Source organism: Dreissena polymorpha, chromosome 11, assembly GCF_020536995.1.
Source record: "Dreissena polymorpha isolate Duluth1 chromosome 11, UMN_Dpol_1.0, whole genome shotgun sequence".
Lineage (NCBI taxonomy): Eukaryota > Metazoa > Mollusca > Bivalvia > Myida > Dreissenidae > Dreissena > Dreissena polymorpha.
This window is the reverse complement of record NC_068365.1, coordinates 24,716,631-24,730,025: the sequence shown is the minus strand read 5'-3', so window position 1 is coordinate 24,730,025 and position 13,395 is coordinate 24,716,631. Positions and strand designations below refer to the sequence as shown.

Here is a 13,395-nt window from a genome sequence, read left to right as displayed (position 1 = left end):
TGGATAGGTAAAAAGAACGAAGCAAGTACACACGAACGAACTAAAATGATAATTATCATAATACAAATCCCGAAATGACAAAACACAATGGGTTAACGGTATAGGTATATGCCCTGTAACACTATGGCGAATAAATGTTAAATGTTTTGTGACTTGTCAGTAGTAACTTGCCATAACTCGTCTGTTGCGTGAGGATAGTGTCGTGTTATAAAAGATAAACAACGCCGTTAATTTTAAATCGTATAAAGTCGCTTTTCAGTTCAACTGTTTGGCTCGAAATAGCCTCTGCGGAGTTTCACAAACTCACATACATATTAACATGTATTCGCTTGAACTTTGTTTCGTCACTTCTTTACGTGATTTTGGGGAGCCTTCACAAAATCTGCTTGTGACAATTGCGTCACAATTCGGACATACTCAGAAGTGTTTGATTGTCAAAACCTTATCGTATGAGTTATCGAACTGATATGTTGAAGAAAACTCGAATTACTGTCATGTTCAAAAAAGTCTGCGACCATGTCGTCTCTTAACCGGTGCCGGCACTCATTAACACGGATAAGCTCAAATTCGCATTAGTGTGAAAGGGCCTGAACCAACAATAACATGGCAATTAAACATACGATTTCATGTTAAATTATTGACTTAAAATAGCATTTAAGTGAGTAATCATTAGCCCGAGCATTTAAACTGATAGTAAACGTTTTTAATGAATTGGATAATATATTTACAGACCTTTAGTGTCGGCATTTCAGCATCATTCCAAAATGATATATCAACGCAAATAGGTCTTTCTGGGTCACACCAAAAGTGTCCCTTCCAACCATTAAACAAAATGCACCCTGCTTCCATAAGATTCAGAATTCCAATTCCAAGACGCGTAACGCTGTCGAAGATCTGGTATCAAATTTCATGAAAATAATTGATAAAAAAATCGACACTTGCAAATAAAACGTACATAAGTGCATACATTGAACATAATAAACATATGAATAAGTGACAGTTTTATGTAGTAAATAACATCCACTGCAACAAATTTAAAACAATATATTCCTGAAAATGTACATGCATTATTTAAATACGATGCATTTTACCATTATCAAAACAATTAACGAATGAACAACGCTATTTTTAATTTTAAAAAGTGGCAAAAGACCGGTTTCAGAGGCGATGTCTTCATATAGAACGTTAAACCAATAATTTTACAAACGGACAAAACGGCCGCATTCAAGACTAACAATCGCATACATTAAAAGCACACAGGCCTTTTACCAATATAACTTAAATGAAAATAGAAATTCCAACAGTTTTTATGTTTTACATTTCATTGTAGGGTACCCGACCATTTTATTTAATAATACTTGTATATATGCAGACAGGTAAATATATGTTAAAGTAGCACCAGAATAATTTATTATACTTTTGATATCAACGAGATAAGAACTGACGTTTGTCTTACAATAAAGTGCGATTGTTGCTACATAATCGTGGCAAATCAAACATTAAAGCAACACTGCATCTGAATATTAGACTTAGCAATGCATATGAATTAGTATTAAATCGCGAAAATATTTAGACAAGACGTGTCAAAGATAAAACAAAACATAGTATGGTTGAAGGATGCCTTGAATTAACGATAAAATATAGGTAAAAGTCGATGTAATAATTCTCAACAATTTAATATGCATACCGAGGTAAATCTTTCAACACCGACACCAATGTTTTCTTGACTTTGCCCCTCTGGTCCTGCAACTAGCATAAGGCGGCTATGTAAATCTTGTAGTTGTGTATATGTGTACTGCTTTTTATTTTCAGTTAAATGTAACTCCGTAATATCTTCACTCGTCTGAAACGAAACCACGTTTTTTTGTTATTTTTCGTACTTTTTTTGTTCTCATGAAACATTTCTAACTAAATTCAAAATATGTACTATATACGATGATTTGTTTAAACGGTTCAAAAAAATAATAAGAAAACATTATGAACATACCACTTTCTCATGTGTTTTGTTTTCTGTGTCTTTCAGTCCAACAATAAAAATGCCATAACTATTAATCGCTTCTGCTTGCATAAGTGCCGATTTTTCAACTGAGCCATGAGCTTTTTTAATTTCCAGAAGCCATGGGAGTTCGCGATTTGAATCAATCTGTAATACATTTAGTATTGAAATCTCAATGCACTTCTTTAAATATTCTTGCATTAAAACACACATGCATAATATACATTAGGACGAGTGTACATTTAAAACAAAAATGAATGATATGTCGAAATATTACTAATTGCTCCGGTAATCTTGGGTTCACATTCAACGCATTCCAAATATGTCCACACTTTTCTAGTAATTCTTCGTAATCGCATTCAGGATTAAGTTCAAATATTAGTGGCGAGTATCCAATTACTGCCGAATGTAGACATCGCAACTTTCCGATATTCATGTGGTCATCTCCAGCAGACATAATTGCAAGTTCAACGAAAACATTTAATTCCTTTTGACCCGCTAAAATAAACACCATGTGGGTATTATGATCACATAAATAACATACACAATTTCTTTCATCGTGTATCGTTCTATAACATTCAGTAACCATCATGTAAAAAATAAACATTAAGCTATGTACTCATAGTCATGATGCATTTAGCAATCGTCATTTAACTGAACCATGAATGTTAATTGTTTTATGTGCTCATTCAGTGTCAGACTTTAAAACTACATACATGACTTTAACCAGGCAACAAGTTCTCTGCATTCTGTGAATGACTTGAGACAATTGGATTTTTCCGTTGACATGTCTTTCAGAATCGCATTGGTCCTTTTGAGATTTTCATCGACGTCATTGAGTTTGAAAGTTGTTTTCGTTTGCTACAACAAAGTTACAAGAGTACTCATTCAACTGCAAAAAAATCGAAGATATAAAACTAAGAAAATTCATTATTAATTTTAAAAAATCTTAATTTAAATGTATTTGTTAAACTCAATATTGATAACGTTAAAAGATATGAGATATGGAGGTTTAACGGATTTTCTTTACATTCCATTTTCAGTTAAAAAGTATTCTTATTGCGAGAACATAATGAAAATGGTATGATAATTGCAGATAATGAAACAACTATTAAATCCTAATTATTAATATAATGATCAATATAAATACTATTGCATGTATGTGACGGATATGTGCATGAAGAAATATAATAATATAAGATATAAATACAAAATCATATGCATACAGCAACAATATTGCTTATTGGAGTAAAGTTTCCTCGCAGTTCGCAAACGTTTTGCAAATCCAAAATAGTGGACGCTCCTTCTGCATAACAGAGAATTTGTTTGATTTCGTTAAATTGCACTATCCTTTTCCTAGCAACATCATCGGAAATACCACAAATACTTATTTCTTGAAACAATTCGGCCGAGTCGCTTTTGAACACACCCAAAATGTGTTCGAAGTCACTAAACATCATTTCCCCGGTCATAAGTTCTTCAGTAAATACTTGGTATCTAAAACAATAAAAATGCAAAGTACACGCATACACCAAACGTATAATTACCTTTGGTCTTCATACTAATAATTTCCAAGATATTGTGTCCAAATAGAATATTTCTTATTATGATTCGGACAACGTTAATTGAAGTTTCTAACTGAAACGACATGCGGAAAAGGGCTTTTTTATTCTGAACACATATTATTTTGTAGCCCACTTGTTACGAAGAAATGCATTAAATCTCAATACAAATTAATAATTCTTATTACAATAGTATTATCTTTTTCATTTCATTCATGAAAATGAAATTAATATGTTTATAAACATTATGTGACTGTTTATAGCCATTGTCTTTCCCTACACGTTAACATTTTGACAAACTGAATAAATTGAACTTTGATAATTTAAATGGGCCTTTTCACATATTTTGGCATGTTTTGAAGTTTGTCATTAAATGCTTTATATTGTTAAATGTTTTATCACATGCTATACCCTGTTTCCAATGTAATACAACCATTACATTTTTTTTTATTACACATGTGTAATACAACATTTTTAAGCGTTTTCGTTTATTGACCAATCGCATTTTGTTATTTTTCTTGGTAAAAGCCGAGGCATTCCAAATGACGCCAGGAAGTGTAAACATTATGCGAGATTTATCATTATGGTTGCGTAAATATTTATTAAATTTGCTCATTTAATAGGCTCGCTTACTTACATAATTCCTGAACTCATTTAATTAAATACGGTATGATATGACAACTCGTTCCAGATCCTATATATATTGGATATAAAAAGCTCCAGTAAAAAATCAAGAATAATATATAAAAAAAATTAAGGTAACCCTCTGCACTGACCCCTTTAGTCCTGGAGTAAAAAGTCTCCCACTTAGACCACTCGGCCATCCAATGACAGGTGCATTTTATACTTCATATAACCAATCCTCGTTGTTTCACAAAATATAACGACAACAACAGAACTCTCCAAAGTATTAATTCGTTTCGCGTTGCAACGCTTTATAATGTTCGGGTTTTCAAATCGTCAAAAATGCATACAATGGCTACTTTAAAGCATGGTAAATGTTCAGTATTACTGTTTCCTCACTAAAATCATAACTAAAACGAAAATTTGCGAATCTGAAACAACTTTTTTCAATTTTGTCAATTTACTCAAACGAGAAAAGATCCCTTTAATTATTATTTATTGCTGCATGCTACCAAGCATATTAAATTTACACTATTTTTACATAAATGCATTCAAGTCATAATACTTTTTTAATTAGGGTTTTATAAATTAATATGTTTTGATTATCTTTGATGGATGTAAATGATTTCATGTGAATTAATAACAAAACCTTGCATGTATAGGAGACCACAATGTTTGCACCACGTCATCAACTGTCAATTTGTCTTGCTTGACATCTTTTCGAAAGTCATACCACAATCGCTGAAACACACGACTGTGGCAACAAGCTTCGAACGTCTTTAATACATCCACTATAGTTTGAAATGATTTGAACACCAAAATATCGGGCTCATAATCGTCTCCATCACGAACAATTGTTGCAATTTGCGGGTCGCAAATGTCCGCCAACTTGAGTTCTTCAATCCTCTTTTGCAAGATAATCTTAATACCAGAAGTGTCAACTGAAGATAAAACAAACAGAAAGATACAGTTACGTGAGTAAGTTTATGTCATTAACACTAACAGTTACGTGAGCTAGTTTATGTCATTCACACTATGCATTAAAATCTACATTCAAGCTCATTGTGGGTATTTTATTCAAATGGAATATCTTAAATGTTAATGCATTAAAACATCATCCCTTTTACTTCACTAATGTCTTCAAACATTTTGTTTTCGCATGTTTTACCAAATCACATTTTACAAGAAACAAGCTATTTATGCCGATTTTTATTCTTTCTGATGGATACATATTACGGTAAGGTCAAGAAGATTTGCCTTTACAAAATTTGAACCTTACACAAAGCTGTATTTTTAACTCCTAAAACCAGATAATATATGGTTATTTTAGCTGAAATTACATTTTTAATACTAAACGTTTCAGATTGTCGTTGGAAAATTACAAAATGTGGTTGAAGCTTAACAAAATGTTGATACACACAACGCGGCACATTATTTATACGTATTTGTGCCACTTCAATAAAAAAAATCAATCAATATATGAGAAAATTATGTCTGATTCAGGAATTTTGAAGCTGTTTTATTTCCTATTTGGTCTCTAAGCGTGCCCTTTGAGGTAGAGATGAGGGTGTAACACGTCGTCTTATGCCACTTTCTCTACGAATTGTGGCGTAAAGATACATTAAAATACAATTTAAAATTTAAAAACAAATGTAAATATATACGGTTATCACAAGAGATGTATCATAATACGTTAACACAACGAAAGTTCGACTACTTGTGTTAGAAAAAAATGAATATTTATACATGTACATTATAAAGAACATTACACCGTACAATTTAAAAAATAACGTTATTATATTCCTTTACAAGTTCTTTTTTCCACTTGTGAAACTGTAAATTATATAAGAACTCCATTACAACACTGGATCTACCCACCCTCTTGAATGAAAAGAATTTCCAATCATAAACGTAAATTTGAAAGGAAGACTGAAAATCGGAATGTACCGAATAAAGATATGATAACACTCTATGATTAACGCCGACATCAGACGAAGTCAGACACAACGCGATCATTTTATAGGAATACATTACCTTTTGTAATTGTAATGAGAATCCCGAAAATATATATATGATTGACCAGAAGAGTTTTATCCAATGCCAAGATTGAGCTTATCGTAACAGATACATCTGTCGAATCATTTTTATGGTTAGCGTTTGTTTGGCAATACATGTTCAAAGTACGCTAAAAAGTGAATGGTACTTTAAATACTGTAATAATCATATGTTTACTTTAACTTAACTTTTAAATAAGAGAAATAAAAACACAAAGTATTCTGGCCAACAGTATCACATTCGCTTTTGTTTTGTGTACATTTTCTATAGTCGCCTTTCTAAACAATGAATAATTACAGGCATAACTACTATAGCACGTACCTTTGTAAGTTTCGCAGAGATTAACAAATTGTGTCATGATGCGCAAGTGATGTTTGCATGCGTGTACCTCTTGCATTCTCAAACGTATTATTTGCTTCGTAAGACGTATAGTCTCTTTGTCTGAGCAATTTGCGGACAAAAAATCACAAAACGTGTGAACATGTTCACTCACGAATTCTAACACTTCTACAACTATAGACCCGGTTAGAATTGATTGTCTAGTATTATATGCGACAGACCACAATCTCTGTACCTTTCCCACACATTCTTCACTAAACACGCACAGAGCATTTTCAGATTGGTGTTTGTCTATAAAAACAAACAGCATAGAAAGACAGTAATTCTTCAAAACACTGTGATAAAGACCATGCATGATAATTATATACATAAACGTACACTCACTTATGGCAGTAAATGTAATATTCTTAGATTATGTAGTTTTCATGCGTGTTGAATTTATTTAAACAAACAACAGGTAAATCATTTTTGGTTTTCTGTAAATCTCTCAGTTAAAAAAATCTTAGTTATCGTTAGTTGAAGTTGATTGGTATGTAAGTTGTTGTGTGTACAGTCTTTTTCCCGTGAATATTGAATAATACTTTATGATGTAACGCAATGTAATGCATGGATCCCATGTTTTTGTTTTAAACAGGGATGCGCTTGTGTTGTCTCCGAAACGTGTTGGGACAGGTTTTATTTAATGTCAAATGTTACCATCAACTAATCATCCACTTTTGACAACTAAAACAAAACAACAATTCGTGTCCCGTCGTTTATTTGTGAGTGTTTGCTGTTGTTGTGTTAAATTAAAAATGAATGGATAACGGATAAAAATGAAAATGTAACAAAAGGCCGCACCCAACCCAAAACTTGAAACTTAAATGATTTCAATAACAATATGCTTCTGGCCAAATTTGAATTTTGAACATAACGTGTGACCTTTACCTTTGAGGTTACCAGTCTGATGATACAGAAGACACTCAGTCTACGCATGGTGGCCGTTTATGGCACGTTATTTTAAATTTGCATGATGAATGATGAAGTTACTTCAGGATTACCTGTTTTAGGGTTAGGTATGGCATTTGACCTCTACGCATGACCTTGATCTTTAAGTTAGGGGACGAGTGTTTCACGCGACAATCTCTGTCTCCTCATGGTAGTCACTTGTCACACTTAATTTTTTTTTAAGTTGAACCATAAATGACAAAGTTAAATTATGGAATATCTATTTTACGGCCAAATGTTACATTTTGCCTCTAAGACTGACACTGATCTTTCAGGTAGATTGTTAGTTGCGACGGTAAATGCATATATTAAAGTCCACTAGGATATTGCCAAGTTATCGCTGAGAAAGTAATGTTTTAACAGACAAAAGACTCTCCCAAATACGTACAGACGGACAGAAGTTTAGACGGAAAGTGCGACTACTATCTGCCGCCACCTTTAAAGTAAGTTATCTTCTGTATTTACATAAAACAGGCGTCAAGTCTATACCGTCGTAGGATTCTGCTTACAAATATGTTCATGTTTTCGAGATTCAAAAAATATATAAACAAAGTTATATATACTATTTTAATATTTATGTATGCAAATATATATAATTCATGAATATACATACATTATAACATTGCGAAATTTGCATATTCTCATACATTACGACTTACATATGTCGGAAATAAAATGTGCTGCAGACGGCCAAGTAAGAGCCATGTTCAAGATACCACGATCAGCATCATTATCTACGAACACAGACCACTCTTGAATAAATATGTTCGACAAAATAATTCCATAGCGGCCTTTTTCGTCTTCAGAAAGAATTTTGAGATCAATCTTTATTCCCGATTTAACAATCTGAAATATATATTTCATTTTTATTATTAGGTGAAGTAACAGTTAGTAAACCTTAAATAAAATATTAATTAAGTTGGAAAATATTTCCAAATTTCTATAAAGAAAAACGATCCGTTTAACTGTACTAGTTTAAAAAAATAGATTTGTTAACTCTATATTTTAATACTGGCACAGTCTTAAAAGATTGGTATTTCGCGTCGTGCTACGATCGATATTCCGCAGAGTTTTAGTAACTTCATTTGCGTTGTCAATTGATCTCTTTTAAAAACATGACAGTTTATTTCGCGATGGTTTTAAAAACGTCTTCGCTGTTAAACGTTTATTGCTAAGCAATTACGAGGCCACATAATTTAAATGAAGTCATTTCAATGTAAATGCATCCGTCAGATCTGAGCCAGATGCAAAGTGCCAACAACATTTAAATATGTTCCCCTGTAAATTAGGACGAAATTTAACTATATATCAACTGAAGGGGAATTTCAAAGTCGAGCCTTTTTTCAACTGTAAAGTCTTGATTTATTTATTTTTCCACAACTAGTAATGTTTGATCAACGCAACATTTCATCAAGACAATTTTTAAAAGCTCGTACCTGAAAAGCAACCTCTTTTAAGCAATTCTGAAAATGTACATTGTACTTTTCTAAGTCGGAGCAGTATATCTTCAGTGCCGCTTGTCCTGCTACACTGCTGTTTTCACACTGAAAATTAAATATACATGTATATATTAAAACCCAGCGATTAAACATTCAGACATGTATACAGTGTTTATGCCTTAAAATGTTTTGTTTGAAAATATACATTCATATTTATTCTAAAATACCTTTTTTGTAAAATCTTCTTTGAACTCTTTGGTCAATTTTTTATTCCAAATCTGTTCTATTTCAGTCGGTAATAACATGTCAGAAAATGCCGAATTCCATTTCTGCAATTAAAAAGATTTTGCCATAAAAGTAAGCCAAAACGATTATAATGTGTTCATTTAATATGAATAAATCAACATATTAAAGGCAGCTTGTTAAAGAAATGACCATGTCAAATATCATAAACAATTGATGAATGCGTCACCTTATTTATAAATGAATAAGACATGGCCATGTCAATCGCAATAAACATTTGAGGTACGCATCACCTTTGTTATATATTGTTGCCAGCATGGTATTGCATTCAATCCTAACTTTAAATAGCTTATTTGTCCAGTCGCAATATAAGTGCCTGTGTTATTTTATGCTTTGAATGTTGTTTGCCTTGTGATTTTAAGTCATTTGACTGAAGTGTGCAACGATGTGATATATATATATAAATATATAAAGGAGTTGTCATATCATACCATATTTTATTGAACGAGTTCAGGAATTTTGTTCGTAAGCGAGCCTTTGGCGAGCTTACTAACGAATTTCCTGGACGAGTTTAATAAAATATGGTATGATATGGCAACGACTGTAAAATCTTTTTTATCGCATGCTTTTCAATGAGCAAATTAAAAACATATTAACGCAAACATAATGATAAATCCCGAATGCTGTTTCCATTTCGTGACGTCATTTGACGTTGCAACGTCATTTCAGCAAAATAACAAAATGCGATTGGTCAATAAACGAAAACTAAGCCAATGGAAACGCTTAAAAAGAATATTACAGATTTGTACGATAAATATATATGAAATGGTTATATTCACGGGAAACAGGGTATGGCATGTGATAAAAATATATATAGTAGCATAATATAACCACATCTTTGCACACTAAGATTTCATTAACAAAGTAAGGATCTAATTACCAATATCTGTATTTGACAAATGCAAAGTGCAAATGAAGTATATGACTGGAATTTCGACCGACGGATACCGAAATCCCCATACTCAGCTTTTGTCTCAAACTCTACACAAATCGGGAAAAGTCCCAAAATGGTAAAATGTACACATCCTGTGTGATAATTATGTTTTTAAAGTTTCATTACATTTTATTTTTTTACTCAACTTAAACGACATAAATACCCAGATTCGAAGTTTTCATATTGGTTAATATTTTTAAAAGGTTTTGGCTCTTCAGCAGAAACACTTTTACGCGTGATACAAACGTGTTACTTTCGTTGCTAAATATGGTAAATCAAAAATAATGGCATCGAAAACTTAACGAAATAATACAATTGTGTGCAATTTAATTACATTGTTTATTCGACGGTTTATCAGACAGACGAGCGAACGGAAAGGCAAGGTCGGAGAGAATTGCCTCGACTAAGTATTTGTCACAGGTCATAAAGTATTTGTCACAGGTCATAAAGAAATACTTTCTTACTAGGATACAGTTTATCACGAAAGTGTTTCACTGTGATTACAGTATGTACACAATAATTGTTATTTAATAAACGTGCATGTGCGTTTGAGCTTTTTTGTTCGTGCACATTGTGCGCGTGCGTGCGTATGTATTCTTGTTTGTGTTATGTGTTTGAGTTCATGCGTGCCTCAAATAGTGCGTGTTTGCATTCGCGCGTGTTATGTGTTTCTAATTGCTTTATGTTACATATATACAGCTACAGTCAATCTTGTGCTTGCGACCACTTGAATTAAGCGACTTTTGTCTTATGCGACCACTTTAAATCCCGTCCGAGCGTTTTACCTATATTTTCATATTGTATTAAGCGACTTTTGTCTTACGCGACCAGCGACCGCTGATTTTAGTGTATTTTGATCCCCGAGTCTTGAATTAAGCGACCGCTTTAAAGTAAAAGTGGTAAATCTGTTGACCGTTCAGGGACAAATCAGTGTTGATTGTTTATCTAAGCCGATAACATGAACGATGACACCTTTGTTGTGATTTCACACCAGCCATTTTCCTTTGTCTCGATGACCGGTTCTGACCGGTGTTAATGCTGACTGAGTATCAATATTTGGTGTCGAATAATACAGTGAGGTATTGCCAACAGTCTACGGGTTAAAGAGTGTTTTATCTGGGATGTTAAGTGACAAATTTGATCGCCGATTTTATTGCAGAAACAATGCGCCGACGCGACAAACATTTTCACAGTGTTCTCGAGAGGTGTAAAAAAATAAACTATTAATCGGTAACATGTAGCGAAATCTGTTCTGTAATTGTTATTATACTAATTAGTTTGTGTTTGCAAATTTTCCAATCAAGCGTGTTTATTTAGTTTTCAATCAAGGTGTTTATTTATTTCCCTATGTACCATAATCGAGTCAGATATATATAAGATTACATGCAGAAATTAAAATGTCAAAACGGAAAGTATTAACGTAAAATGAGAAAATTCGGGTATTGGAAGTGTCGAAGAGTAAAAGTGCACGTAAATTTAATCGCGAATGAGTTTGGAGTCGGAAAAACCCATTCTCCGTGCAAACCATTTACATTGTATTTAGAATTAGAGAGAACAAATACAACATGTTTTAAGTAAAAAATTGTTTTATTCATTTTATTTATATTTAGATTCATTTGATTACAAAAGCAGATATCGCTGTGTCAAAAAGAGATAATCCGATTTCTGGATTTAAAATCAAAGGTCCGCATTCATCACAAATGGCCTTATTAAGAGACCACTTTTGGTTACTCCCTTTAGTGGTCTCTAAATACAAGATTGACTGTATATAACGATGTGTTGTAGAAATAATTGATTGTCGTTTACCTCGAAAAAGATGTTTAGTTCATTGCCTTTGAAGTTTTGGTCGCAGCACCATTTCACACACTTTTCTGAGACCGCTTTAAGTTCGTCTATGTGTTCATGTGTCTCCGAGTTTTGAGTTCCTTGCGTAAAGTCGTAGATCGCGATGCAGTGTAGAACCATGTGAAAACTGAGTAATTGGGTTCGCCATTTCATATTGTTTAGCATTACTATTTCAACAAGCTGAACGGATATTACGTACGCCATCTTCAAACACGACAATGACCTTAAATACAATTGATACACGTATAACGAATATACCATATATGTGCGTATAAACGTAAAAAATATATGTCAAATGTCGTTTTTAGTGGGACCATCGAATATGTTACGAATATTAAGCACATATGAACATCTGTAAAAATCAAAATCTTTTTTTGCATGGAGAACAGGATTATATTCTTGTGAAACTTTGTGGAAGAAATTGCTAAAACTGAAATTGAACAAACGTATATCTGCTATTGCGAACTCAGATATTTTTATTTCAAGCTATTTGTCATTTCTTTGGTGATCTATGCGAAACAGCTTTTTCAATAAATCATTTCCACCACGAGCGTTCAATCATTAGAAAACATATGCGTGCTTATGACATTTTAACGAAGCATGACTTTAAACAAATCAATGGCGATATTTCGAGAAGACCACTATGGCAGATATTATTCGATAACGTCGCTAGTTATGATTTATGTTTTAACTAATTTTTATTATACATAATAGCAAAGATAAATGCTCTTTTTTAGACCACAAACCGATATTGTGAATAAACAAATACAAACTATATTTGTATTTATATGGATAACCTAGTGTGTTTTATGTTTGAAACAAATGTGTGTAAAAATGATAAATCTAAATTTAGAAAGAGTGGGTGTTTAAATCCGAGTGTAAATTTTCATATATTAAAATGTGCAAGTATCATACCTGGTCTCCACGGTGGTGTTTTGTGCACGCTTCAGTATCAACTCTATGGCATCACAAACAACCTGTAATAAAAAGGCACGCAATAAAACTTAACAACACCATATTAATGGTGGTTTTCAGAAAACCATGTGAACATGCCTCAAATCACAAATGAGATAAGCACATTTCTTTTATTTATAATGTAACAACAATTAATGCCAGTGCCGTTCAGGAACAAAATTACACAATATTTCACATTACATCGACTAGTAAGTTTGACAGCAGACATGTGTGAGCGTGCGACATATATATGTGAATATTCATACCAATTGCTAGCACGTTCACACACAAAGCAGCAAAGCTGCTGGTCTTGGAACTAATTAAAAGTGTGTTTGACATGAAAGTCAACATTAACCA

General features: G+C 32.7%; 2 protein-coding genes across 2 annotated transcripts in view; both read right to left on the bottom strand.

Moving 5' to 3' along the window:
• Positions 1 to 6,952, bottom strand: part of LOC127850424 (E3 ubiquitin-protein ligase rnf213-alpha-like) — an 85,176-nt gene extending 78,224 nt beyond the window's left edge. The window contains exons 1-8 of the mRNA XM_052383447.1: positions 6,559 to 6,952; positions 4,832 to 5,123; positions 3,223 to 3,493; positions 2,713 to 2,857; positions 2,274 to 2,494; positions 1,988 to 2,143; positions 1,688 to 1,843; positions 733 to 894 (exon numbers count right to left, since the gene is read on the bottom strand). Coding sequence (XP_052239407.1) covers positions 733 to 894; positions 1,688 to 1,843; positions 1,988 to 2,143; positions 2,274 to 2,494; positions 2,713 to 2,857; positions 3,223 to 3,493; positions 4,832 to 5,123; positions 6,559 to 6,946 — 1,791 coding nt within the window. The 5' untranslated portion in view covers positions 6,947 to 6,952. The remainder of the gene's footprint in view (positions 1 to 732; positions 895 to 1,687; positions 1,844 to 1,987; positions 2,144 to 2,273; positions 2,495 to 2,712; positions 2,858 to 3,222; positions 3,494 to 4,831; positions 5,124 to 6,558) is intronic.
• Positions 6,953 to 12,375: 5,423 nt separating this feature from the next.
• Positions 12,376 to 13,395, bottom strand: part of LOC127849702 (uncharacterized) — a 30,901-nt gene continuing 29,881 nt past the window's right edge. The window contains exons 9-10 of the mRNA XM_052382447.1: positions 13,000 to 13,061; positions 12,376 to 12,436 (exon numbers count right to left, since the gene is read on the bottom strand). Of these exons, the coding sequence (XP_052238407.1) occupies positions 12,376 to 12,436; positions 13,000 to 13,061 (123 nt within the window). The remainder of the gene's footprint in view (positions 12,437 to 12,999; positions 13,062 to 13,395) is intronic.